General features: G+C 56.0%; 7 protein-coding genes across 7 annotated transcripts; 4 read left to right on the top strand and 3 right to left on the bottom strand.

Annotated features, from left to right (window-relative positions):
* Positions 1-1,096: 1,096 nt before the first annotated feature.
* On the top strand, positions 1,097-2,938 carry V2A60_000345 (pyruvate kinase CDC19; the record flags this gene model as incomplete). Its single annotated transcript, XM_083251716.1, has 2 exons — positions 1,097-1,557; positions 1,771-2,938. 2 exons carry the CDS (start codon positions 1,097-1,099, stop codon positions 2,936-2,938), a joined length of 1,629 nt encoding a protein of 542 aa, XP_083107842.1.
* Positions 2,939-3,256: 318 nt separating this feature from the next.
* V2A60_000344 (major facilitator superfamily domain-containing protein) lies at positions 3,257-5,533 on the bottom strand (the record flags this gene model as incomplete). Its single annotated transcript, XM_083251715.1, has 4 exons — positions 3,257-3,514; positions 3,700-4,616; positions 4,731-4,913; positions 5,140-5,533. The coding sequence occupies 4 exons, from the start codon at positions 5,531-5,533 to the stop codon at positions 3,257-3,259; spliced, it is 1,752 nt and encodes a 583-aa protein (XP_083107841.1).
* A 2,803-nt stretch (positions 5,534-8,336) lies between these two features.
* On the top strand, positions 8,337-10,138 carry V2A60_000343 (uncharacterized protein; the record flags this gene model as incomplete). The annotated part of the gene is made up of 3 exons (XM_083251714.1): positions 8,337-8,567; positions 8,638-9,614; positions 9,670-10,138. The coding sequence occupies 3 exons, from the start codon at positions 8,337-8,339 to the stop codon at positions 10,136-10,138; spliced, it is 1,677 nt and encodes a 558-aa protein (XP_083107840.1).
* Positions 10,139-11,587: 1,449 nt separating this feature from the next.
* On the top strand, positions 11,588-13,936 carry V2A60_000342 (protein kinase IKS1; the record flags this gene model as incomplete). The annotated part of the gene is made up of 3 exons (XM_083251713.1): positions 11,588-11,634; positions 11,721-13,195; positions 13,254-13,936. The coding sequence occupies 3 exons, from the start codon at positions 11,588-11,590 to the stop codon at positions 13,934-13,936; spliced, it is 2,205 nt and encodes a 734-aa protein (XP_083107839.1).
* Positions 13,937-14,298: 362 nt separating this feature from the next.
* V2A60_000341 (purine nucleoside permease-domain-containing protein) lies at positions 14,299-15,748 on the bottom strand (the record flags this gene model as incomplete). The annotated part of the gene is made up of 2 exons (XM_083251712.1): positions 14,299-15,537; positions 15,647-15,748. The coding sequence occupies 2 exons, from the start codon at positions 15,746-15,748 to the stop codon at positions 14,299-14,301; spliced, it is 1,341 nt and encodes a 446-aa protein (XP_083107838.1).
* Positions 15,749-17,464: 1,716 nt separating this feature from the next.
* V2A60_000340 (zinc metalloprotease) lies at positions 17,465-18,475 on the bottom strand (the record flags this gene model as incomplete). The annotated part of the gene is made up of 3 exons (XM_083251711.1): positions 17,465-17,537; positions 17,594-18,147; positions 18,230-18,475. The coding sequence occupies 3 exons, from the start codon at positions 18,473-18,475 to the stop codon at positions 17,465-17,467; spliced, it is 873 nt and encodes a 290-aa protein (XP_083107837.1).
* A 4,784-nt stretch (positions 18,476-23,259) lies between these two features.
* On the top strand, positions 23,260-27,105 carry V2A60_000339 (uncharacterized protein; the record flags this gene model as incomplete). The annotated part of the gene is made up of 1 exon (XM_083251710.1): positions 23,260-27,105. The coding sequence occupies one exon, from the start codon at positions 23,260-23,262 to the stop codon at positions 27,103-27,105; it is 3,846 nt and encodes a 1,281-aa protein (XP_083107836.1).
* Positions 27,106-27,434: the final 329 nt, after the last annotated feature.

The following is a 27,434-nucleotide window of genomic DNA, read 5'->3' as shown; positions in this document are numbered from 1 at the left end:
TGTAGGTCATGGTCATGGTAATGTTGGTGGTGAGACTCGCTGTAGACAAGCCACGCACTAAAAAGCAAGAGCTAGAGCGGGGCAACCTGACCGAAACCGCTCTCCAACTCTCGACAACCAGCACTCAATCTCGAAAAACGAGAGCTTCTGTTTTTTTAAAAATCCTTTTTATTTGAATTTTCCTCTTTTTCGGGTGAGGCAGCAGCATCTATCTTTTTGGTACAGAGTACAGAGCACAGATTATGCGGCTTGCTTATTCCTGGTGGTACCAGCTTCTCTAACTACCTCGTACCACCTCCTTCAGCATATCCCAGCAACCCCCAAGCATCAAGTCACCAACCATCTTGGCCCTGTCTCACAACCACAAACAATAACGAATCGTGACGAATCACGAACCCTTTCTTGTCCAGACACTCGTCAACCCCTCTCTCCCCCCTCCTATCCTCTCGTCCCCCAACCAGAGCTTCGATTCCCCAGCAACGTGTCGCATCAATTGGTCTCGTATTAGTAGAATTAGACGGCTACAACCCCCCCCCCCCCCCCCCAAAAAAAACCACCACCAACTACCCCCAACTATCAGTACCAACTTACCCAGCTACCTAGCATCCTTCCTGTCTACCTCCTCCTCCAACTCTTGCACCTTGACTGCTTGCATTCTCTCATTCTGTCAATTCAATTAATTCAATTAATTCACTGCCCCAACTTGAAAGCTGCCCCGTGTCCCTGGCTGTGTCAGTCTCTCTTTTTTCCTCTTCTTTTTTTCCCTTCTCGTAGCCTTTCCCCTCGACACCCCTCCCCTCCCCCCCTCCTCCTCCTCGTCTTCCGCCCCTCCTCAACCAACCATCCCACCATCCACCCTCTCTTCCTCACCCTCTTCACCCTCCTCTTCCTCCTCCTCCTCCACCGCACACACCGTCTTACTTGCCAGCCTGCCTGCCTTGCTAGACCCTGTCTGTCCCAGCTCCTTGATTATTCTTCTTATCCTCTTTTTTTTTCCCTTTATTAATTTCCCTTCTTCCTAGATCCTCTCTCTCTCTCTTGTCCCTCCCCTCCTCCCCTCCTTCTTCTCCTCCCTTTTCCCTTTCCCTTCTTCATCATGCCTCAACCTCTGGCCAAGCGTCAACGCTCCGTTTCCCTCATGGCTGCTACTGCTCAGGATCATCTCGACGTCGGCGGCGGTCGCCTCGCCTGGCTCTCCTCCCTCGACACCGCCTACAGCCCCCAGCACAACTACCGCCGCTCCTCCATCATCTGCACCATTGGCCCCAAGACCAACTCGGTCGACGCCATCAACCGTCTCCGCGATGCCGGCCTCAACGTCGTCCGCATGAACTTTTCTCACGGCTCCTACGAGTACCACCAGTCCGTCATTGACAATGCCCGCCAGGCCGTCGCCACTCACCCCGGCCGCCCCTGCGCCATTGCTCTCGACACCAAGGGACCCGAGATCCGCACTGGCAACACCAAGGACGATGCCGATCTGCCCATTGCTGCTGGTGCCATCATCAACATCACCACCGATGACAAGTACAAGACGGCTTGCGACACTGAAAACATGTAAGCTTCCTCGCCTTGCCGCCCCTCTACACATTGTCTCCCTCCGAGCTTCAAGCTTCAAGCTCAAGCTCTCTCTCTCTCCGGTCCTTGTTTCTCTTTCTCTCTGCCTCCAATTCCCTTTGAACCGGCTCTCTCATTTCCTTTAAACCGACTCGCTTCCAACCTCGTCTCCTCCCCAAAACCATCCCAATGATTAACCCAACCTCCCTCCAGGTACGTCGACTACAAGAACATCACAAAGGTCATCCAGCCTGGCCGCATCATTTACGTCGACGATGGTGTCCTCGCTTTTGATGTCCTCTCCATCAAGGACGATCAGACCATCGAGGCCCGCGCTCGCAACAACGGCTTCATTTCCTCCCGCAAGGGTGTCAACCTCCCCAACACCGATGTCGATCTCCCCGCCCTGTCCGAAAAGGACAAGGCCGACCTCAAGTTTGGTGTCCAAAACAATGTCGACATGGTCTTTGCCTCCTTCATCCGCTCCGGACAGGACATCAAGGACATCCGTGCCGTCCTCGGCCCCGAGGGTCAGGGCATCCAAATCATTGCCAAGATTGAGAACCGCCAGGGTCTCAACAACTTCCCCGAGATTCTCGCCGAGACGGACGGTGTCATGGTCGCCCGTGGCGATCTCGGCATCGAGATTCCCGCCGCCGAGGTCTTTGCCGCCCAGAAGAAGATGATTGCCATGTGCAACCTGGCTGGCAAGCCCGTCATCTGCGCCACCCAGATGCTCGAGTCCATGATCAAGAACCCCCGCCCCACCCGCGCCGAGATTAGCGACGTTGGCAACGCCATCACCGACGGCGCCGACTGCGTCATGTTGTCGGGCGAGACCGCCAAGGGTAGCTACCCCGCCGAGGCCGTCCGCGAGATGCACGAGGCCTGCCTCAAGGCTGAAAACACCATCCCCTACGTCTCCCACTTTGAGGAGATGTGCAGCCTTGTCAAGCGTCCCGTCCGCACCGTCGAGTCGTGCGCCATGGCCGCCGTCCGCGCCTCCCTCGACCTCGGCGCCGGTGGCATCATTGTCCTCTCCACCTCGGGCGAGTCTGCTCGCCTCCTCTCCAAGTACCGCCCCGTCTGCCCCATCTTCATGATTACCCGAAACGCCACCACCTCGCGCTTCGCCCACCTCTACCGTGGCGTCTACCCCTTCCTCTTCCCCGAAGCCAAGCCCGACTTTACAAAGGTCAACTGGCAGGAGGACGTCGACAAGCGCATCAAGTGGGCCGTCAGCCAGGCTCTCCAGCTCGGCACCCTGACCACGGGCGACACCGTCGTCGTCGTCCAGGGCTGGAAGGGCGGCATGGGCAACACCAACACTCTACGCATTGTCCGCGCCGAGCCTGAGCACCTCGGCATCGGCGAGATGTAAAATGCCCCAACAAAAAAAGATGGCAAATGATGATGGAAATGAGCAGAAACACAAAAGAATTGGGATTTTTTTTTTGTTTCCTTTGTAACGTAATCAAGGACATGATTTGACACACCAAAATCAGCAAGGATAGAGAGAACAAGTTGGCCATACAATGTCGACCAAAACCGAAAGGAGCGTGTAGTGCAGCTCTGGAAGCAGCGTCAGCGCCGCATTGATTCGCATTCTATAGAAAACAGCACATCAATGAATTGCTAAATTGATACCAAATTACCAGCGTTTGCTTTGTTTTATTTCTTTTTTTTTTTCGCGGAAAAACTACTCTTGATACAGGTTGTGTATCGCAAACTTTTTGCGCAAAAACTCGCCGTACCGCATAAACAGCCACGGCACCGGAATCAGCGCCACGGCGATAAAGGCCAGCAGACTGTTGCCCCAGCCCAGCCCGAGCTTGGCGTACATGGGCCCGCCCGCGAGCGGGAGGACGGCGCCGAGGAGCGACCGCACGACCGAGTTGGCGGCCAGGGCCGACGCGGCGTAGATGGTGAAGGTGTCGACGAGATAGAGCTGAAGCGACTGCGTCGGGGAGTTAGAGGAAAGAAGAAAGGGCCAAGTGTCGGTAAAGAAGATGAGAAGGTTGAGAAAAAAGATGGAAAGAAAAAAGGGTCGTTTTCGGCGAAATTTACAGGGAAGAGGAAGAGGAAGAGACAAAGGAGAAGAAGAGAGAAAGAGAGAAAGAAGGAAGAAGAACGAAAGCATACCATAAAGATAATAAGGTTCCCAACACCCATAATGGCCGTTCCGATGATAGGCACGATCCAGTGCACCTTGTACTGCGCCGTCCAGCCGTAGATGAAGAGCCCAACGGGAAGGAGCACGGCGCCGGCTCGCAGGGGCGGCAGGCGGTACTCGGGCTTGATGGCGCTGACGCTGGGCCTCCGGCGAGCCAACTCCTCCTCCTCCGCCTCGGCGTCAACACCATCCTCGTGAGATGCCGCCGCCGCCTCCTTTGCCTTTTTCTTCATATAGCGGTCGCTGGCGGACGAAAAGTAGGCGACGCCGAACAGGGAGCCGACGCCGAGGCCGAGAAAGGCCAGGCCGGCGTGGACGCTGTCGAAGCCGTACTGGCGCTGGAAGAGCGGGGTGATGCTGGTGAACATGATGTAGAGGTAGCCGTAGGCGACGCCGACGAAGACGTTGCAGATGGCGCAGATGGGCGACAGGGCGAGCATCTTGAACGGGCGGAGGATGGCGCGGGCGAAGAGCGTGGCCGGGGTGGCGGCGGGGCCCGGGTCGAGCCTGGAGCGGAGGGCCGGGTTGCCGGTGAGCCTGCGCAGGCGGGCGGCCCTGCGCTCGAGGAGGACGGGCGCGTACGTCTCGCGGGCGAGGAGGGCGAAGAGGGACGAGACGACGGCCGAGACGGCGGCGAGGATCCAAAACACCCAGCGCCAGGAGAGGCGGTCGGCGACGACGCCGCCGATGACGGGGCCGACAATGGGGCCCAGCAGGGGGCCGACGGAGAAGCCGGCCATGGCGGCGCCGCGGTGCCGCTGCGTGACCATGTCGGAGATGCTGCCGCCGCCGTTGGTCACGGGGCACGAGCCGAAGACGCCCGAGAGGAAGCGGAAGACGATGAGGGCGTCGAGCGAGGGGGCGAGGGCGCAGCCGATGAGAAAGGCTGTGTATGGGGTGTTGGTGATGTGTGTCAGTGAGTGAGAGAGATGAGTGAGAAGGAGAGGGAGAGAGGGAGAGAGAGGGAGAGAGAGATGGAGAGCATGGGAAACGACTTTACCGATAAAGCCAACATTGGCAATGTGATAGATGCGCGTCCGCCCGTAGAGCTCCGACAGGGGCGCAAACAGCATGGGACCGGCCGCGAAGCCGAGAATGTAGACGGAGACGCAAAAGGCGGCGAGTTCCTCGCTCGACGACTTGAACTCGCGCATCAGGTTGGGCACGCCGGGCGCGAACATGGCTTGTGGATTTGATTAGCGAGAGATGGAGATGTGAAGCTCGAGCTGAGGTGACAGAGGTGGGAGATGAGAGCCGTGAGGGGGTCAAGACAACAAATGAGAGACGAGATCAGTGAAAGAGGACGACAGTGAGAGATGCAAGAATGGTGAGAGAACAATAATCGAGGACAAGAGTGAGAGCGGACAAGAGGAGAGGGGGCTGTGGTGGTTTGGTCAAAGTAAACATACAAGACGCAAGAGGCGTGACAAACGTCAAGGCGCTGATGAGGACGCAGTTGAAGACCTTGACCCAGTTCTTCCAGTTGTACGGGTTCTGCGGGTCGTCGTCGCCGTCCCAGAAGACGACGTTGCCATCATCAACACCCAGCGGCGGCGGCATGCCGGTGGTGGTGGTGGTGATGCGGTCCATCTGCTGCACCGTGGGCTCACTCTTGCCGGGCCCGTCTTTGTAGTCGTAGTCGTCCACGCCGACTTTCGTTGCCGCGCGCTGCTGCTGCTGCTGCTGCTGCTGATCGTCGGCGGTTGCCTTTTCGTCCACGTTCATCTCAGTGGCCGAGTCGTCGGTCGTCGTGGCCAGAGAGGCATCGTTGCGCCGGTCAACTTGGCCGGGTGACGACGGCATGTTGAGACACGGGGTTCGCGCAAGCAAGCAAGCAAAGCAAGGCGGACAGCGGCCACCAACTCGACAAGTTTTTATTTTCTTCTTCTTTGGCTTATAGATTGCTGATTTTGGCAAATTTTTTTGGTCAGACCGAATGCCGCTTGGAAAGATGTCTTGGCAGGCTGTTGTCTGTTTCTCAGATGCCCTAATCAAGATGCGAGGGGCATCGTCACGCCGCCTGCGACGATTTGATTTTACTTACCGAAAAGACCAATCTTGGAAAAAGTTCGCTTCTTTTACTGCTTTTGCGCGTCGGGAGATCACAAGCGAGCTCCACCAAAAGAAAAAAAAAAGAAAGAAAGAAGCAAGGAAGGAAGAAGAAGAGTCGCCGATAACCAACCAAACCTCCTTGTAACCTCTGCTGCCTCGGTAGATGGCCGCCCGCCCAAAAGAGACTTGGGAAACGGAGCAGAGTGGCCAACTACAAAAGACGATTGCTCGTCAACCACTCATGTATGGTTGTCCACAAATTCGAGGCCAGAGAGGTGTTGGGCCGGGGATGATGATAATACATGGGAAGAGAGAGAGAAAGGAGGGGGGCGGATACATGCAATTACTAACTACGGATACTGAAATTCAAAAGGGCTGGCACACTGGTTCGCCTTGATTATTTTGCGACGTGACGGCAAAAGATGTGCGCGGGCCGAGTCTGTGTGGTGCGGGCTTGCTGGCTAATAAACAAGGAGACATTCCCCATGCCTGACGTGGGATGAAATGGCCCGTCGGTTTTGCTGCATCTAATCCTGACCTTCCTCTTTCTATTCCTCCTCCTCCTCCTCCTCCCCCTCCTCCTCTTAGTCTCTGCCCCAGTGCCTCGATCAGGGAGCAAGACTGTCACATCACACTCCAGAGTCTAAGATGCGTTTAAAAGAGATGATGTTTTCAACAACCACAACTCTGCGCACTTGACGAAAAAAAAAAAACTCAGCGCCGTACTTGGGCGGCTTGTCATGGCTGCCAGTTCCGCGGGGTAACAAGGGGAATACTACTCCGCAGATGCAGTCTTGTTCCGGCCGAGTCGATATACGAATGCGAGCGTTGGCGCAAACAAGGCTAGGGGGGGGGATGGTGCGAGCGCCGCGGAAGAAGGCGTGGTAATAAGTACAAGCAAGTAACTAGGGAATCACATCCTCTTTCAGCCAAACGTGGCTTTGGACGAAAGGAGATGCGAGGCAACGCTCTCGCTTCCCCCCCTAGCTTGAGGCCGGGCGCAACAGTGGAGTCGTGGGCGCAAGCCAAGTCAAATACGCGGATTCGCATTGTCAAATGGGGGCGAAACGAGGGCGATCTTCGGAGCCGGAATCATAAAAGGTGTGGGCAGCAAAAGCCTCCAGCAGCCTCATTGTCACGGTGGGATCATGAGCGGCACTCTTCCATGGGTCTCGTACATTTCCTTGCCTGAATCTGTACTCCGTACAAGTACGAAGCAAGAATAATACAAAGCACACTGGGCCGGTAATAATGAAACCACGAGGCTGGCCCGAGGGCGTCGACTTGGTCAGTGTATCAGCCTCGTGGCTAACCAAGGCCGGGGGCGATAGCCGGCAAGGGCCGGGCCTGCCAACGAGCTTGTGGCTGGATTCTTGTCTCGGGCTGCTCGAAGCAAATTACACTTGTTGATTACCGGTACACGAGTTTAGTACCCAGCAATCGAACCTCGTGAGATTTGGTCTAAAAATTAAGGCGGCTCTGCTGCGGCCGCCACAACGCCCGCACGCATTACCGCAACGCATCCCTTCTCCCAGCTAGATTAGAGAGAGATCCAGTTCCATCTGCCCTGCGTTTTATGCTGATACAATACGGTGTCGTGAGGGGATTTGCAGTACCTAGAATCCAACTTGCTCCTCTTGCCTACTCGCAGAGACTCATCCCTAATTGCATTGATGATGGCTTGTCAATTCCCCCCCGGAGCTCCGAGCCATCTTGCTTCCCCAAGTATCCACCGAAACGTTTTGTCACTAACTAATACATAACTGGAGGTCCCGGTGAATGGTGACACCGGGAGCCGGGCCACCGCCCGCCTTGGGCTCTCTATGCTCAACCTCAATGTTCAATACGCTCTTCTTGACAATCGGCCTGGCAGCTTGATTGTCCGAACATGTCATTCCTGTTTGGCCAAAATTCCCTCGTGGATTGTCATCACAACAAAGGCGGAGACACTTTGTCAGCGGGCCACATACGAGATCAACAATCTTAACCGTTTACAGATTAGCAAATCCTGTCACTAACAGCGCTGGACAAGAGCTGCGACAGCGGGCGTCCGTTTCGCTGCTCCCACGATTCGTCGCTGAAATGAGAAATCGAGAACGCCGTGGTATTGCTTCTTAGACGCCGCCGCTGGGGAAACCCACGCTACACGTAGTTCCCGCCTGTTGGCCACAGTACGAGGACGGGAACCGCCCCTGTCCGCCAACGCTTTACATGCCACGTACTACTTATCCCATGCAAGTGTGCAAGTAAGTAATGGCCCTCTACAAAAGGGAACTCTACAAAGGGAGGAGGACTACGACCAGCCACTCTGCTGTCACGTACGTCTGCTGCGACCGCGCGGAGAAGGGGGGAGAGCCGCACCAATCGCGATAAGCCAGATAGTCATCAGCTTCAACTGCTGGGCAAATTCCCTCGTCTTCGCCAAACTTGCTTTGCACTAGCAAACTTGTCAGTGATTGCGCAACGGGGAGTATCCCTCCCTTTTTGGGCTTTGCTTATTTCCAATCGAGGCCGGCCAGCCGACTTGCATTTCCACGTGGGATGCCTTGTCAAGATGAGGCTCCTCCGTAAACACGCTTCTTCTCCTCGCTGCTGGGCGGTGAGGTCGGCGACGCACCTCGCCCTCGCCGCTGGCGCCCTCGCCGCACCCGTCGTCGAGATTGGAGCGGGCAGCGTGCCAATCGTGACTGCCGAGTTTGAGGAGTTTGTGCGAGCGCAGATGAGTAGCGGAAATGTGCCGGGTATGGCCATCTCCATAATCGATGGCAACAATACATGGTCCAAGGTGAGTGGTAGTCAATCTCCTGTGACAAACAATGTGACAAAAAATGTATGTCTGAATGCTTCTTTAACAGGGCTACGGCTACTCGTCAGAGGACCGCCGCTCCGTGACGCCGTCTACTTTGTTCTTCTGCGGGAGCATGACAAAGTCGAACACGGCGGCCGCGCTCTCCATTATTGTTGATGACACTGCCAACTCTTCATCTCCCGTCAAATGGGACACGCCAGTCTCTGAGCTCCTGCCTGAATTCCTTCTCTCCGACCAATGGGCCACGGACCACATCACCATCACAGACGCCCTCTGCCACCGGACTGGATACCCCAGACATGACTTGTCGGGTCCGTACCACAACGACACTGGAGAGATGATCCGTCGCTTCCGTCACCTGCCCGTGTCTGCCGAGCCGCGTGCCAAGTGGCAGTACAACAACATGATGTTTGGCACCATGGGCCATCTCGTCGAGAGACTGGCCGGCACATCGCTCGCCTGCTTTCTCAGAGACAGGCTCTGGCGGCCGATGGGCATGTTCCACACGTATCTGCATCCGGGCGACGCGCTCGCAAGCGGAGAGGACCTCGCGGCCTCTTTCTACTGGGACAATGACACGCACACTCTGTACACCATGCCCCAGCACGACGAATCGAACCTCGCAGGCGCGGGCATGGCCATCTCGTCGGTGCAAGACTGGTCCAGATACCTCCGGCACATGCTGGACGAGTCGGGCCCCATATCCAAGGACGGCTATGCAACGATCAAAAAGCCGCACATGGTCGTAGATGAGGGCGTCGACGTTTTGGATTCGGCATTTGCGGGGCAAGTCAATTACGCTCTTGGCTGGAACGTGGGTGTTTTCGAGAACGAGCCAGTCTGGTACCACTCTGGCTACGTCAACCAGATGGTCTCTTTTATGCTCTTCGTGCCGGGCCGCAAGTTTGCATACGTCGCCATGATGAACACAAATTCATTGGCCTCGCTGGATGCAGTTACGGCAAGGGTGATGAACGACTACTTCAATGTTGACCCGAGCAAGCGTTTTGATCCCCAAGTCGCGTAAGAGCTCGCCATACGTCACAAAAGTAACATTTCACTCACCGCGCTCCTCCAGGTATAACAAATATAAAAGCAAAGCCGAGTACAACCTCAACACATGTCCGCGACTGTACTACCCGAGCCTCGTCAGCGCGCCGCAAGACCCCGGCCCTCCTCCCATGGACAGCTTCCTGGGCACATATCATGACAACGGTTACGGTACCGTCGCCGTATCCCGCGACTGTGCCTGGCACGGGCCAGCAAACTCTCCAACGCTGTTTAGTCTACTCGACGGGGGCTGCATGTTGCGCGTACAAAGGGGTAACAGCTTCGGCAATCCCATGTCGTATCGCTTGCAGCATGTCTCGGGTAGGTTTTGGGTCGCGTGGCTCTACATGGACGACTACCCAATGGTGAAGCGTCCGCTCGGATGCTATAGGGCGCAGTTTGAGCTAGACGGGCAGGGAGTTCCCGTCAGGTTTGGTCTGGATATGAGGGACGAAACGGCTGACACGCCACTGGTGTGGTTCGACCGCGTGTTGTGACGATTTCCAAGTAGAAAAAGATTGCATGTCAGCTCGCTAACTCGGCGGCGGCCTGAGCTCATGATACATCTGCTTCAAGTTCGATGCCGAGATCCGAACAAATCTACACGAGCGAGAATCTCACCCATTTGCTTAAAATCGTCCAACACGACAACAGCCCGCTCCAGCAGTACTGTATTTTGCACGCCAAATATATGCTTCAGTGAATCATTGCTGTCTCTTGCTCGTTGCTGTACATCTTCCTCGAGTCTCGTCACTTCCGTCACGAGGCCTTGCTGCTGATCGATGAGCATCGTTAGGATCATGCTCGCCATCCTATCCTGCGGCACCACAAAAGTACCCATCTGCAGATGTGGCAGCAGAAACTGCGGTCGCTCTGTAGGTAGCACAGCATTGGCCACAATTTTCTGTGCTTTGTGCCACTGCCAAGAATATCGAGAAAGCCGCAAGTGGCATGCAGTCAGTAGCGTGAGAGCGGTGTAGTCAACGTGCCCATCTGGTTCATTCTCGGTACTACTGGTGGCGGCACTCAAAGTTGTAGCAGTTGCCATGATTATGGAATAGGTCCCTTCAGGCTGTTGCGCCGCGGAGAGCACTTAGTCCAGCATATAACCGATCAAAGTCGCGCCAGCAGTAGACCCAAGGTACTGCTCAATTTCTTGCAGCGAGACATGGTAGGCATCTGCGGATGGCATACCACGCCAAATGGAATACACTGTATCAATTCATTGCGGAAGAATGGCGATGCCATGTTGGGCACCTTATTCAAACGTCAGGACACCATCCCCGTAAACTTGTTGTGATATAGGGTAGTCAGTCAACCAGGCAGCACCAGTCAAGTCGTTCGAGGTTCCGGACGAAGACGCTGATTCACCGCCGTGTGGGAGTCTATTTGGCCGTGATATGGGGCTGAATATGCAGTCGCCCCCGACTTTCTTGCAGCGCATGCAGCTGCTGCTGTCCGGTTGCCGTGTGCATTTGAGTCTTTTGCCATGACACGGGTCACAAGCCTGTCGTCGTACGTCGGAGAAATGTAGCATCACCCCGCTTTGTCAGTCGGCATGGGTCGATTCCCATCACGCAACAAAACGGATTATTCGTGGAAAGCGCTCCCATTTTGTTCGTGGATTCCGCAAAAGGCAAATGATCCAAGCCGTCTTGTTGTGGGGAAACTGAGCTGGACCTTGATCGCAGCATCAGCGCCTCGCTACCTAGAAAGCAGATTCCGCCCTTGCAGCTCCCCCACCTTTTGCCACAATCGCGTCCACGGCAACATCGTCCAACATCTTTGGAAAATCCCCTCAAGCTTGATCCGTCGACCATAATTCCTTGCTGCTTTACCTCATGCGATAGACGAATGGGCCAGTGTTGCACCATATTTCCTCTCAAACGGCTGGTGATGGTGGACGCACCACTTCGTTAGAGCTCTAGCTTCGACCCGCCGACGTCATGTCCCTAATTCCATTCCACCCTCGCGAGGGCCGTGAAGTAGTCCTGTATGCTGCCACCAACCATTCGCTCCCTCATCCAAGGCTGCGTCACCCAGAAGCATCCAACTAACCGCCGCTTATACCGCCTACAGTCGCCATCGCAACGCTGTTGTCGTCCGAAACCCCGACTCCCAGCGCCTGGAGATTCGCGGCAAAGCATGTCCGTCTTGCCATCAGCCGTTACCGCAGGCCTCGGCCTCTGCGTCCTATGATGCCTACGATCGGCCGTACGAGGCGGCCGATGAGTCCTTTGTCGACCCCGAATACTTTCGCATGCTGCGCCGTGGCAATTACAACTTCTTGCCCGCCGCCGGACGAGCCTCTCAGAGCCCGGTACGGTCGCTGCCACGACCCGATTACGATGGCGGCCCTGGCCGGTTCCGCTCGCCGGAGGTGTTGGATGAAGAAGAGGACCTGGAACCGCCCGAGCAACCACAGCGGAGGGGCAGTAGGATCCGTCGCGAGGCTTTCAGCCCCAACTACCTCAAGAGTTTTTTCGTCGAGGAGCGCGTGCTGGGGAAAGGCGGCAAGGGAGTCGTCCTGCTCGTGCGGCACGAGATTGACGGATACAATCTCGGGCACTTTGCGTGTAAGCGAGTGCCTGTGGGCGACGACCACGAATGGCTCGAAAAGGCCCTGGTTGAGGTCGAGCTGCTGGCGAAGCTCTCGCACCCGAACCTCGTTTCCTATCGACATGTGTGGTTGGAAGACGTGCGTCTGAGCATGTTCGGTCCGCCAGTCGCCTGCGCATTCATTCTGCAGCAATACTGCAACAGCGGCGACCTACAGTATCATGTGGTCGGTGAGGCCCCGACGCAGACGACCAAGGAGGAGCTCAAAGCTCAGATGCGGCGCCGTTCAAAAGGCCAGCCCGAGCCGCCCAAAAATCTGACGGGAAATAAATCCCAGCTGGCGCTCGATGAAATCTACTCACTGTTCAAAGACGTGACGTCCGGCGTGGCGTATCTCCATGCCTCCGAATACATCCACCGCGACCTAAAACCCAGCAATTGCCTACTACACCGGGAGAACTCGACCCTCAGATGCTTGATCAGTGATTTCGGTGAGGTTCAGGTGGAGAATGCCGCCAGGAAATCGACCGGTTCCACGGGTACCATCTCGTACTGCGCCCCGGAAGTTCTTAAGCTGGACCCGGCGACAGGGCTCTATGGCAACTTTACCACAAAGTCGGACATGTTTTCGCTAGGCATGATTTTGTACTTTATGTGTTTTGGAAAACTACCCTATCGCAGCGCCAATGCTATTCAGGAAGAACTGGAAGATGTGGAACTGCTGCGTGCCGAAATTGCAGACTGGAAGGGTTTCAAAGAGGAGCGACGCGAAAGGCCCGACTTACCGGCCAAGTTGTACATCTTACTCAAGAAGCTGCTGTCTCTTGACCCCGCGGAAAGACCGAGCGCAAATGATGTGCTGAACGCGATGAAGAGCGAGACCAACTTTGAGCCCCTGGGACGCCCAGACCGGACCAACCCAGTGCTGGCGGGCATTCGCGGGAGCCGAGTACAGAATCTCGACTCGCCAGCCGGGCCGGGAACACCAGTGCCAGGTATGTACGGGCGAGAGCTGCATCCGGAAATGTTCGTCTGCTGACCTCAATTGTCCAGAGGTAACACCAAACGCGAACCGAGGCTCTCGGCTGGACGAGGATTCACCCTGGGCCACGTCAGAGGCTCCGGGCGTGAATGCGTCGCTGGACTTTGCCGACGACCAGGTGATCCAACAGTCTCTCACAGTCTCCCACCGAGAGGTCAATGGTTACGAGGATGAATCTGCAACACCGACTGCCACCAGCGCCCTGGCCCCTCCGCCACGACGCGTGTCCCCCGACGACCGCCGCCGCCACCATCAGCGCACGCCAACAACACCACTCCTGCTCGCCCCGCCGCGCAGTCGTTGGGCAGAGCTGGAGCACCGCGTCTCCGTCGGACTCTATCATGCGTGCCAGGCCACGGGAGTCGAGACCCAGTCACTTGTGTACGCCTTTCAGCTGGTCGTCTTCGTCGTGAAAACGGCGACGCTCGCGCGGCCGTGTTGGCCGTACGTGGCGAGCCTCCAGGTGAGTGCGCCGCTGCTCATCGTCGCCGCGCTCGAGCTGCTCTTTGCCTCGTCGCCCCTGAGCCATGTCAGCCGAGTGAGCGGCAGGCACCACTACCATGTTGGCGGGCTGTTTCAAGCCCGTGGCACCTTTGCCGTGCTCCTCGCGTTGCACTTTGCCACGCTGTGGCTGGCAGGCCGCTGGGATGCCCTGTGCATCCATGGTCCTCGTCAGGAATGGTCGGATTGGTAGAAGCCCTTTGTTTCTCTAAATGATGGGTTGCACGCCCGGGAACGGTGAGTCACTTGTTTGCTGATCGGAATACGCAGGGCAGGGGGGGCAGGACGTCGCTTAGGCTACGCCCTTTTTCGCACGTTTCGCAACTCTTATTTTTACGTCTTACAATGTCGGCTGGTTCGGTGACACGATCAAGTTGTGTTTTTTATTCTTTTTCGGTTTCGGTTTCGGTGGAGCGTTAATAGTGACAAGTTGAACGAAGCGATATGAACTCATGAAGGGCGCCGGAGCCGGTATATTATGATAATGAAAATGCAAATATGACAGTATATACCGAGAACTGTGTACGTGTTACGATTTTCTCGATTAAAAATGTTTCACATCTTGGCATTCGCCACCACATCCATCTCTCTGCGCCCTCGCCGAAGAGCCTGTCTCGTCTGTCTGTCTTGCTGCTGTGCCGCTCTGGCCGGGGCCTGTTCGGACGGCACCACCTCCCTCCGCATCCGCCTCTTCGAGCGCCTCAGCCCGCGACCCGTCATGGCGGCGCGCTGCGCTTCGAGCCGCAAGGCTGGCGTGCCAAAGTCGGGGTCGCCGCCGAGGGTGCCAAAGATGTCGCCGACGTAGTTGTCCGCGGGGACCCCCCGCGCAAACGTGTGGTCCCAGTCGCCGACGATGCCCCGGACGATGCGGACGCCCGCGTCGTACATGCTGCGCGCCGCGACTCCCTGCCCGGGCTGCTGCGGCGCGACGACGGCCGCCTCGGCCAAAAAGTCGGCGAGGGGCACGCCCGGCGGGGGCCGGTCAAAGTTGGCGCCGGCGCGCATCAGGACGACGCGGGAAAAGTCGACGAGGCGGTCCGCGGCGCCGCGCACGAGCACCTCGAGGATGGCGTTGTCCTCCTGCGCGCTCATGCAGTACGCGCCCGTGCCGTTGGTCCAGACGGCGGTGGTCCGGTCAAAGGCCTGCGCGAGGGCCTCGCCCATGAAGTAGACGTCGCTCGTCGTCACGTCGCACTTGACGAGGCGGGGAGGGCGAGTGGCGGCGGTGCCTGCGGGATACTGTGCCCGCAGGGCGCGCACACGCTTGCCCTCGTCGTCGTCGTCGTCGTCGTCGTCATGGTTCTCGAGCGCGGCTGCCGAGGCCAGGTCGTATGCGACGTCGCGCAGCCTGACGTTGAGCTCAAACACCTCGGACCCGTAGACGACGCTCGGGTACTGCTGCGGGCGGTCGCGGCCAAACGGGACGTAGCCCGTCTGCCAGCCGTCGGGCGCGTCGCGGGGGTCGACCTCGTACTGCAGCCCGACCTGGACGGCGTACCGCGCCAGGGCCACGCTGCCGAGGGTCGCGCGCCCCGGGTGGGCGCCCGCGATGCCGCTGAGCAGAAAGTACGTCGCGTGCAGGTCGAGCGCGGGCGCGAGCAGCAGCGCCGTCGCGGAGGCGGCGGCGTTGACCTCGCCCTCGCCCACGGTGACGTGGCAGACGGCGGCGTCGCGCGTGCACGAGATGAGGGGGAAGAGCATGGACAGGCCCGGAGCCGGGACGCTGACCGAGGACAGGTTGCCGAGCCCGGAGCGGCCAAAGTTGCTGTTCCATGCGTGCGCTTCGGGAGCAAACTAGATGAACGGGGGGGGAGGAGCGCGATGGACGAGTTTCCGCACGTTAGCGAAAAGCTGCGTGTGCTGACGGACGAGAGGAGGGAGCGCGAGCAAGGGGGCTACCAACCATGGAAACAATCATGACTTTTGGGGCAATCACATCTGCTGTAACGACCGTGGCACCCGCCACGATGATGGCGGTGCGGGCGAGTTGTCTTAAGAGCTGCATGACGAGAAGATATCTGGGGTTTAAGCTCTGCTTGTTTAGAGAAGCTGAGCTAGAACAAGATGGAATGGACTCCTGTTATACATATATATACATGTGTGTGTGTGTGTGTGCGTGTGTGTCTGTACGCATAGACTCACTTATTTCAATCATGACGGACGAATATTGATTCATGCCATCTCGCTTGCTTACACCTCACCTCCGGATATCTGGGATAGTGAGCTATTATCGTGGCGAAGTGTATAGTTTGGGCAACAGCAGCGAATCAGCTGTGGGGAAAGTTTCCAAACGAGAAAACGATGACGTTCTCGGCGAGTCAATCCGCTCGTCAACCTGGACAAAGTACGACGCCGAGCCATTCTGCATCTCGTCTTGCCGACGGATCGAACCGGAGCAAAGGAGGTATAATGACCGAGCAAGTCGCCGACGGCCAGGCCCCGACTTGCCCAGATGTACGACTCTAGCAACCTTGTCTGAAATAGAACCAGTCTCGCGGGTCATGGTCACACGAGAGAGGGGGGGGGGGGGAGGGGGGAACCCGCTGCTTTGTCGTGACGGGGGAACTTGAGAGTGTGTTACACCTCGACTTGCAGCTCGTCGCTTCGACGATACAATGAGCGAGTTCCCCATGTGCGAGAATTCAAATACTCAGAAAACGTCCGTACTTTGAACGGTGTGTCTTTGCCGACGATGAAATGTGGCATGTATGCACTTGATCTCAGCTGTCCAGCCGCCAGCAACTGAGCTCCAGACTCCCCCCCCCCCTTTTCGGGTAGCCCCCCGGGGCAGGCGTCACAACAACAGACGAGCGAAGTGGCGGCTGTACTACTACTCGGTCTCAATCTCCGGGGTCTCCGGTGAGCAGGCGGAGAAGACCCATTGTGATGTGTATGGGGAGGCTCGTGTACTTTCACATGTAATAAATCAGCTCAGGGCACTGCTCCGGTCACCAGAAGCCGGTAATATGGATGTGTTACAAGAAGGACATGTATGCCTGGCATCTTCGTTGCATACATATGATGTTCTGGTAGAAGATGGCCACCGCTTTTTTTTTCATATGTACATTCAATTTTGAATATCGCGAAAACAAAAAAGAAAGAGGCCAACGATCGAGGACCGGGGGGTGAAGATGAGGATGGAGAGGGCGTCAAAGTTTCGCATACAGTCGTTGGGCATGCCGTGCCCCTGCATCTGCTCAGCCTGGGTGACAGAGTTGGAGGAGGCATTCAAATACTTGAGAAATGGGAAAACTTTGATTTGCTACATGGCCGTCTTCAACTGTGCCGCGGAGTTTGTGGTCTAGCCAACCATCCGCTTACCTACCTCCAAGATGAAGAATAAACCAGGCATCGTTAGAATCGCGGAAAATTTAGACATGAATTCTATTCCCCCACACGACTTCTTCTTTCGTCCAGCGGCCACGGAGGCCACTATCTGCTAGCAGAGCCTCGCAGACGACTCTCGAAAGTTGTCGAGTCCTCTCCTCACCGTCCGAATTGGCCGATGGTTGTGTTTCCGAGATGGAATCTGGCAATCCTCGTTTCCTGTGCAATATAATAGACATAGTAACCACTGCAAGAAAGCATCTAATGTTCTACATGCATACCTCTCCAATTGTACATGGTAAATAACGGATGTGATGATGAACGTCTTCTATTACAACATTGTTTAAAAGCCTTGAAAAACCCAAGCTCTACTAAATCACCCAGCTCCAAAGGTTCAACCGCGGTACTGTGAGTACATGTAGTTCATCCGAGTAATCTGGCCCTTTGTGAATTCATTGACGCAGGAACTAGTGCATTGTTATTAGCCTGGAGAGGCAGAGAGAGGCGCGTCTGGAGAACCTACTTGTCGCTGTAGCCCATAATGTTTCGGACGGGGTCGGTGCCGGGCAGGTACGGGCAGCTGTCGTAGCCGACCTTGCAGCCGTAGTCGGGCCCGTACTGGGCCGGGGTGTCGTCGACCTCGTCGCCGGCGCCGTCGCAGCCGCCCGTGTTGTAGCCGCCCCAGGGGTGGATGAGGCCGAACCAGTGCCCGACCTCGTGGGAGGTGATCTTGCCCTGGTTGTACGGCGAAAAGGTGCCGCCCGGCGTGGTCTCGACGTGCAGGTTGCAGCCGTCGTTGTAGTAGGTGCCGTAGTCGTTGCCGTTGGCCGGGTAGTTGCAGTACCCCGTCAGGCCGTACCCGTTGGCGCTGTCCGTGATGCTGCGGAAGTAGTAGAGGTTCAGGTCGGCGTAGCTGCCCCGGCGCAGGCCGTACTTGAGGCTCGTCAGGTCCCAGCTGGTGCCAATGTCGGACCAGCGGTTGTCGTACGTGTACGAGACGTCCTGCAGGCTGAACTGGTAGCCCGTCGCGGCAAAGTTGGAGTTGAGGACCTTGATCTGGGCGTCAATCACGTCGCGCTGGAGAGGGAGAAGAAAGGAAACTAATCGTTAGCTGATGATGCTCTTGTTTTTGTTTGCATAGGGATCAAGATGGACGTACACCGATGGCGCCGCCGGATCGCGACTGGTCCGCTGCGATGATGTGAACCCACGTCTTGACGGTCCTGACTGCCCGCTTCGCATCAGCAGTGGCATGAGCTGACACTTCCGAAGCTTTGGCCTCTGCGAGGACCTGGCGATACTCGTCACTTGGCGCCGGATTGCCGCATGGAGGGTGGTATTGAACCAGCGCCGCCCTGCAAGTTGCAGCGGCCAACAGTGAGAGGAAGAAGTGTTTGCACTGCATCTTGCGCAAATCCAGAGCTGTGTCTTGTATTCAAGTGATTTGCAAAGCTGTTTTTCTTGTCATCGCTTCTGTCATCTCGTCGAGTATTTATACTTTGCTACAAAGGCCATTCATCTCAAGTCACTTGAACAAAACCGTATCGACTTGCCAGATAAAACTAGGTCATGATACGGCGACATCATTACATAATGACTACCGGAATGATGGTAGTCATGAGCTTTGGGGAGAAGCACCTTCTGACTTTGAAATCAAGTTCAAGTTGGCAAAAACTGTCCTGGCGCTTCCGCCATGACAAATAACTTTCCCGTTGAAGCTATCGCGTGGAAGCTAACAGATGGAGCCATCTCTGCGGACCTTACTATTATGGAAGCTGGGGGTTGGCGTGGCGGCCGCGAGGGGCGCTTACCGGACCATGTTTTTAGTGCTGAGGCACCCGTGGCAAGTGAATCTAGCGAAACCCCAACGGGCACGGGATCAAGTTGATTCCTAGACCGGCGCACGAACTTGGGGCGAGAAGAGAAGAGCAGCGCTAGAGCGTAACCGAGGGGAGAAGCCGTCGTCGCGAAGGGGCGTCGAGGGCACCACCTAGTAGCTAAAGGCCTTATCGCTAACGATGTGCACTAGCTGTGTTGTTTTGTAACAAGTCAACTGGAAGGGGAGTCACATGCTCGGTGATATCTGTAATCAAATATTCTACTTTGAGAGAGAACGACACCAATCGCCTCAACTTGTACTGCCTGAGAAGCGAATGTACTCTGCATTGAACTAGTCTGTGGTTGCAAAGCTATATCTGGAGCGGTATTATACATTATTCCCAAAAGTCAAGCATTGAACGGTACTCAGCGTTTGCTTAGGCTCGCGGCAGCAGATCATTTCCATCACTGCCCGAAACCCAATTCTCGACCTCGCGCTCCTCGTGGTAATGGGCAGCGAGTGCGCGCGGTTGAGCATTTCTTCGGCATTATGGATTGTAAATCCCGTACACATCTTGCTTGCAGTCTCCGCACCGACCTGGAACCCGCCGGCCGGCCGGTCGGCTGGTCGGCCGTCCTTGAACTTTGCTTCAAAGTCGAGGAGGATCTGCCTTGTGCGAGGGTCTGCGATTGACTTTTCTCCTGAATACTGCTCGCAGCTCCTGCGCCACTGCTCATAGACTTCCATGTAGAAGCCGCAGCACAGGTGGTTCGAGCAGCTGACAACCTTGTTTTTTTCTTGGGCGGCCGTCTGCGTCTATTTAGCGAGTTCCGATCTCGGGTCTAAGGATCGACACCCAGGGTATGCTTCAGCACCAGCAGGTATATACAGATGTTCATCAAGGCAGTATGGCTGGTGATGCGGAACGTATTGAAACCGCTTCCATGGTTCGAATTGAACGTGTTTCCGGGCATATGCATATATGGCACTGGGCCTCATGTTGGTCGCCATATGGCCCGCCACTAAACTCGTCGCGCTGCAAAACGGAACATACAATTGACCGCACACAACCTTCTACTCACTCGCCGCGAAGCACAGATCGTAGTTTTGTGCTTCAACAATGTGAAAAGAACGTTTCGGTTGGAGTTGTGCAGAGCATCGCCCGGCAGTATTGACGACATGAAAGATAATCTTTTCTGCGCATTTTGGGCATGGCCATCGCTAATACGTTACAGAGCTAGAGGGTCGTGCGAGGTTCTACAGTGGCCTAAGGTGAGAGCGTACTGGCGCTTGAGTTGAGAAGCTGTTGCTCGCTGCTGTGGCGTGTCTCTGGCGGCCAACCTGAATATGCTGGCTCATTATGAGATTGATGAAATACAGCTCTCGACGAGTAAGAGCCCGAGCTATGTGATGGTCGTGGGCTCGCACCCCATTTTTGATCGGTGAAGTGCTTGTTGCCGTGGCTTAGACGTATACTAGGCCGCCCCCCTCGATGCAGTACTAGACGTCAACCCCGCTTGGCCGAGTCATTGAATGGCGGAGTTGTAGCCGTACTAGGAAGGACGTTTTGAACAAGTGTTTGGTCCCATGATGTTGAAACCCCGGGTACTTTTCGCTTCTTCAGCGGCCGATGGCAGGACATACGTTTGACGTAGATTCACGTAGCTGATGTGGACCAGAAAAGCCGATAAGCGCTTTCGGGGGAACTATTGGGGTTTTCAGATGTGAGTAGCGTTTCAACCCCAGATATTAATAATAAAAGGCACACGACGCGAGGCTACTAAACTCAACGCCACGTTTTGTGGTTGTTATCGGGTACGCCAGAGCCGTGATGGTGAGAGGGCCGAAGTTCAATGGCTGCGACAGTCGCATGGCAGGTAAGGAGCCGCGACAGAAGCCGACAATGGCAGATGGCGAGACGACTTGCAAAGGACTGAGTAATTGAGTATTGCGAACCTTGAATTCATAGATATTTTTTTCATTCTTCGCCGCATGAGTTATGCCAGATACGAGGTGGAGGGGTGGGACGGGTAGCAAGCGACAGAGAAGCCTGGGAAGAGGACGACACGATCTGCTGAATTGGGAAGTAAGCATAATTCGGTGTGCGGCTGTTTAGTTTATCTTATTAGTTAAAACGCAATAGGCGGCGGGCCTCGTGGGCTCTGGTGGCGGGCAGCCTTTGCATGCATATTGTGGATTGGGGGGGTTTGCGTGGCACGGGCGGGTACGGCAAATATCTGGGACTGTGGTGGTGCGGTGCGTACTCCGTACTGGTACTGATATGCAGGCGGCGGCGCCAAGAATTGCGATAGGCCGTTTGAGATGGAAACGCAGACGAGAGATGGAACATGGAACCCACCATGGTTGCTTTCCAGGTGGGAATGCCGGGATGTGAAAGATTTTAGGTTGAGGGGGAAAAAGTGTGTGCGTGGTGGCGGGCGGTCATGGCCGGCGATGATGGAGGGAGGATGCGAGCGAGCGAGAGTGACGACGATTCAGAGACGAGGATGCAGGTGAGCATTTTTGTCGCAATTGTCGCAAGAGAATTGTGAGGGTTTTTTTTTTTTTTTTTTTTTTTTTTGGTAATGTTGCCCAGCAGGAAGAAGCAAGTCACGATGGCTTGAGACAATGTTGATGCAAGTACGGAGTATAGGCAAGTACAGACGGATACAGTATGTAGAGAACGGAACACGGAGAATAAGCTTGATAAAGGTCGATGTCAGATGGGCGGCGGCCAGGCTCCACTTTGCCACGTACTTTCAGTGCACGTACTGAGTAATCAGAGAACAGAGTCGGCATGGGACAAGACAAAAAAAAACGTCGCAAAATGAGAGGCGTTGCTAGAGGCTTGGCGCCGACCAGATGGAAACGATTTTTTTCTTCTCACACGCAAGTACAAGGCATCATGTATGACACTGACCAAGCTTGGAATAGAGAGGCCATTTCATTTTAAGGTGGTCGCTGCCGCGGCCAGTGAGTGGAGTGGCTCGTAGCGCCATTTGCTGGGTGCTGGTTGCTGGTCAGTGGGATGCTGGGGTAGCAATAGCGAGCGACACGACGGTACGGGCAAGGGTAAGTGCTTCCTAGGTATAGGACGCCCCAGGGCCAGGCCAGATGGGGCGCAAAGACAAAAAAGCAAGACATGGCGAATGTTTAATTGCAACCATATTTTGATACTGGTCTAGGCACAGAGTCCGGATACTCAGTATTAGCATGGACGACTCGGTACTCCGTACGTGCTCCGTACAGATTACGAATACAGAGCCAGAGCCTTGTCGGTCGCCTGCCAAGAGACGCCGGACCAGCCCCAGAGTCAGTAGAGGTGGAAGCTGAGTCGTGCGATACGATACGCACATGGATGCGGAGTACGCATGCTCAGGTACTTATCCGTACTTTTAGCAGACGTAACTTGCCAAGTATCTAATCACACAGTACTTCCAACCAACTACGTAAAAACCTAAGTTGCTAGGCATCTAGGCTGCTAGGTTGGTAGCCAAAATACCCGGCCAGCCAGCTCCAGCTACTTGGCCAAGTAGCCAAGTCCAGACCAAAAGTCACAATGCCCGGATGCCCACTAATCGGCCGCACTAAACGCCCGATATTTACAAGGGCCTGCTGTTCCAAGCATACTGATACCGGTAGCTACCGGCCGCCAGCTAGTCTAATTATTTCATCTTTTTTTTGTTCCGGTCTCTTCTGTCCTTTTGATTTCTGTCTGGTTTCTTTCCAATTCACCCTTTGATTTTCATCTTCTTTCTCTTCATAGCCCTCTCATCTCTCCTCTCCAGCATCCTATAGATCCATCTCACAATGGAAACCAGTTGGCAAAAGACCGCGGACAGCTTGAATATGGCCCCACACTACGTCGTCAACGACTGGCTCAGCTGCCCTCGACGACAACGTCTAGCGGCGTTTATAGTGGACCCTCAGCCTTCTCTGTGGGTGATTGTTCAGATTAGCTGTCCTGCTGTCCTCCGTATCCTTGCCTTCTACGGATACTCCATTGTGCAGATTACTGGTACTACAGGGGCCCTCCAGAGCCCCAAGAGCCCGTACAGGGGCTTTCAGGAGGTTACGAGGCACTCCGCGGCATTGTCAGGGCACTCCGGTCGCTGTAAATTTCCGTAGCTCCCCCCCCCCCTCCCGCTAAGGAAGGAAGGAAGAAAGAAAAAAAAAGGAATTGGCTGGTCTTGGAACTTTTTGACCCATGCTTTCGGGCTCGTCAAACTTCACCACTTTACCCGCCGCCTACCGTTTCTCTTCTTCTTCTTCTCTCCCCCCCCTCTTCGCCCCCTTTGCTCCATTCCTCTTTGCTCATCTCGTGTCCGGCCGCCAGATGCAGCACCGGAAGAGCCATCGCTGTCATCGCCATGGACGAAATCACGCCGGTCCCGGGCCCGGCTTCGCGCCATGAGCCTCTCGCTTCTCCTGCCCCCAACCCCGACACTGCCGCCGGCGCCGCCCCAACCTCGTTCGATGACATCTCGAGAGACATCCTCGCCCGGCCCGACAACGAGCCCGCCTCGGACAGCGGCCCTTTCGCCTTCTCCACCACCCAGCTCTACAAGCTCCTGACCTACCGCAGCCTTGCCGCCCTCGACGTTTTTGGCGGGCTCTACGGCCTCGCCGGCGGCCTGCGCGCCAACGTCTCGACCGGCCTCAGCGCCGACGAGACCAAGCTGCCCGGCAGGGTCACCTTTGACGAGGCCGTCGCCGCCGCCCGCGAGCAGCGCGATCCCCTCATCGAGCAGATCCTGCCGCCCCGGTCCACCCCCACCGGCCTCACCCTGCGCCTGGGCGACGAGCCCGACGCCCACTTCCTCGACCGCCGTCGCATCTACGGCGCCAACCGCCTCCCTCGACGACCCCAAAAGTCCTTTTTCAGGCTCATGTGGATCGCCTTCAACGACAAGCTCCTCATCCTCCTCACCATCTCCGCCTGCATCTCCCTCGCCATCGGCATATACCAGTCCATAGACGCCAAGAGCAAAAACGCAAACATTGAGTGGGTGGATGGCGTCACCGTCGTCATTGCCATTCTCGTCATCATCTTTGCCAGCGCCGCCACCGACTGGCAAAAGAACCACAAGTTTGAAAAGCTCAACGAGCGCAAGTCGCAGCGCGATGTCGCCGTTTTGCGCTGCGCCAGGATCCAGCAAGTCTCCGTCTACGATGTCATGGTCGGCGACATTTTGCACGTCGAGGCCGGCGAGGTTCTGCCCGCCGACGGTGTCCTCGTTCGTGCCTCCGGCCTGCACGTTGACGAATCCTCTGTCTCTGGTGAGGCAGGCCTCGTTCACAAGACCGTTGCCGACGACCAAAACCCGACCCCTGCACAGGCCTCCCGCGCCGACCCCTTCCTCTCCAGCGGCACCACCGTCTGCCGTGGTGTGGGCGAGTACTTGGTCACCGCTGTCGGTGCCAACTCGATCTATGGAAGGACTCTGACTTCACTGCGCGAAGACGTCGAGGAGACACCTCTGCAGGCCAAGCTCGGCCGGCTGGGAAAACAACTCATTCTCTTCGGCGCCGCAGCTGGCTCCGTCTTCTTCCTCATCCTCTTTATTCGCTTCATGGTCAATCTCGATGACCTCAAAGGCATCGGCCCTTCCGAAAAGGCTGAGCGTTTCTTTGGAATTTTGATCCTGGCCATCACTGTCGTCATCATCACCGTCCCCGAAGGCCTCGCTCTCAACGTTACCATTGCCCTCGCTTTCGCCACCAAGCGCATGCTCAAAGATAACAATCTTGTTCGCCTCATCCGATCCTGCGAAATCATGGGCAACGCTACGACCGTCTGCTCCGATAAAACCGGCACACTGACGCAGAACAATATGACAATTGTCACAGGCCGCATCGGCTTGGACTGCACGTTCGACGATACCGAAACCAAAGAAGCTGCCGCCACCCACGGTGCGCCCGCCACCCTTGTCGTCAGGAGCGAGACCTCCAGTTACGCAACATCCCATCTATCAACCGATCTCCGCGATCTTTTAAAGGATAGCATCGCTCTAAACTCGACTGCTTTCGAGACGGATGACAGCTCCAAGCCCAGTTATGTCGGGTCCAGCACCGAAACCGCCCTGCTCAAATTTTCCCACGATCATTTGGGCATGGGCCCGCTACGCGAGGAGCGCGCCAACACGCCCGTTCTCACAATGTTCCCCTTTGACTCGACCAGGAAGTGGATGGCTGTTCTCATCAAGCTACCCAATGGACGATATCGGCTGCTCATCAAAGGCGCCGCCGAAGTCATCTTTGAGTACTGTGCCTACACGATTACTGACCCGGAATATCGCATAACTACCGACCGCATGAGTCCGGAGAACCGGGCAAGCATACGCGATTCTATCCAGGACTATGCCGGCCAGATGCTGCGCCCTGTCGCCCTCGCCTTCCGCGACTTCGAGGCATCCGAGGTCTTTGACAATCCAGATGATGACCCGGCAGCGGTCAACCTGGAATGGTTCGCTTCCGGGCTTGTCCTTGTTGGCTTATTCGGCATCAGAGACCCCCTACGACCAGAAGTTGTCGACTCTGTCAAGAAATGTCAGGATGCCGGCGTCTTTGTTCGCATGATCACCGGCGACAACTTCATGACCGCCAAAGCTGTCGCGAGCGAATGTGGCATTTACACTTCTGGTGGGATTGCCATGGACGGGCCGACTTTCCGAAGGCTGTCCCCAGAACAGCTCGACAGCGTCATCCCTCGCCTCCAGGTTCTCGCGCGATCTAGCCCCGAAGACAAGCTGCTGTTGGTGTCGCGCTTGCGTGGCATGAAAGAGACGGTTGCCGTCACCGGAGATGGTACCAACGACGCGCTGGCATTGAAGGCTGCTGATGTCGGCTTTGCCATGGGCATTCAAGGCACAGAGGTCGCAAAGGAGGCGGCCTCCATCATTCTGCTCGACGACAACTTTGCCTCCATAGTCAAAGCTCTGAGCTGGGGACGGACCGTCAACGACGCCGTCAAGAAATTTTGCCAGTTTCAGTTCACCATCAATATCACGGCTGGTATCATTACGGTGGTATCGGAGCTGGTCGGCGACTCTGTTTTTACAGTTGTTCAGCTTCTCTGGATCAACTTGATCATGGACATCTTTGCATCTCTCGGATTGGCCACCGATCATCCATCACCCGATTTCTTGAAGCGAAAGCCCGAGCCCCGCAATGCTCCGATTGTCAGCATCACCATGTGGAAAATGATTCTCGGCCAGTCCATCTACCAGCTGCTCGTCGTCTTTTTGGTCCACTACATCGGATGGGATCTCTTCAATCCCGGCACCAAGAACGAAGTTGAGAAACTGCAGACTCTCGTCTTCAACATTTATGTTTGGATGCAGTTTTTCAACCAGCATAACTGTCGGCGAGTTGACAACAAGCTCGATATCTGGTACCAAGGCGTGCTGCGCAACCCCTGGTTTATCGGCGTTCAGTGCCTCACCCTGGCTGGTCAGTTCATCATCATTTTCAAGGGCGGCGAAGCGTTTGATACGAAACCTCTTTCTGGCGCTCAATGGGGCTGGAGTATGCTCTTTGGCATCCTCACTATCCCGCTTGGTGCACTGATCCGCCAAGTCCCCGACCGATGGGTACTGCGGTTCTTCCTCGCCGTTAAGTCGGGTTTTCTCACCGTCACCGGCCCTGTGCGGCGCCGCCTGCCGCGCCTGCGAAGGAAGAAGCGTCAGCAAGACGAGGAGGGCCCGGCGAAGCAGTCTGAGGCCCTAAACGCCGTGGAGGAGATGGTGTCCCGTCGTGGCCGCCAGCTCCTGCAGCAGCTCAAGGGCGAAGGCAAGGATCTCGAGATGACGGCCGAACAGCGCCGCGCCCTCGAGATCGCCGCAAAGCGCGCCCGCGACGAAGGCGCCGAGCAGCAGGACAAGCCAGAGCGCGAGGTTGACCTCGCCGGCCTCATCGAAGCTGCCAAGGTCGGCCGCCCCGCGGGGCGCGACGTTCTCGAGATCCACCCCCGCACGCCCAAGGAGGACCCAATCCTCGGCACCTGGATCAACCTCCGCGTGCCCCCGAGTCAGGATGAGAATATCCTGCGCTACATGAATGCCGGCAAGGAGGAGGACACGACGCGCCGCCGCCGCAACAGAGTCGCCGCCCGCTATCGCTGGGTTGAACCCACCCGGCCGCAGCTGACGCAGACGCGGGCAAGGGCACGCAACGGCTTTACGTGGGAGTCCTTCCTGCGCTCCAAGCGTCGGTAGAGGACACTTTTTATTATTCTTTGCTTTTTTTTCTTTGCTGGCCACTTTTTTTGTTTACTTATGTAATTGCATATACTTGCATCTTTGAAAAAAAAAGAGGGCGGCCTGTTTGATAAGCGGCGAACAAGACTACAGGAAAACAAAGCATCATCAAACCGGATGGAACTTGTTTTTGCTACATGGAGGAGTATTAGATGGTTGATGATACGGCTTTTGCGTACAGAGGGCGGCTTCATCCCCCAAGCATCGTTTTTGTTGTTTGGTATCATTTCAAGGGTCTTTTTTTATTTTTTTTCTTCTTTCGGCATATGGGTTTTGATTGTTGTTTG

This window comes from Cordyceps javanica, chromosome 1, assembly GCF_051103115.1.
Source record: "Cordyceps javanica chromosome 1, complete sequence".
Taxonomy (NCBI): Eukaryota; Fungi; Ascomycota; class Sordariomycetes; order Hypocreales; family Cordycipitaceae; genus Cordyceps; species Cordyceps javanica.
The sequence above is the reverse complement of the archived record's forward strand: the minus strand, read 5'-3'. Positions and strand labels throughout refer to the sequence as shown.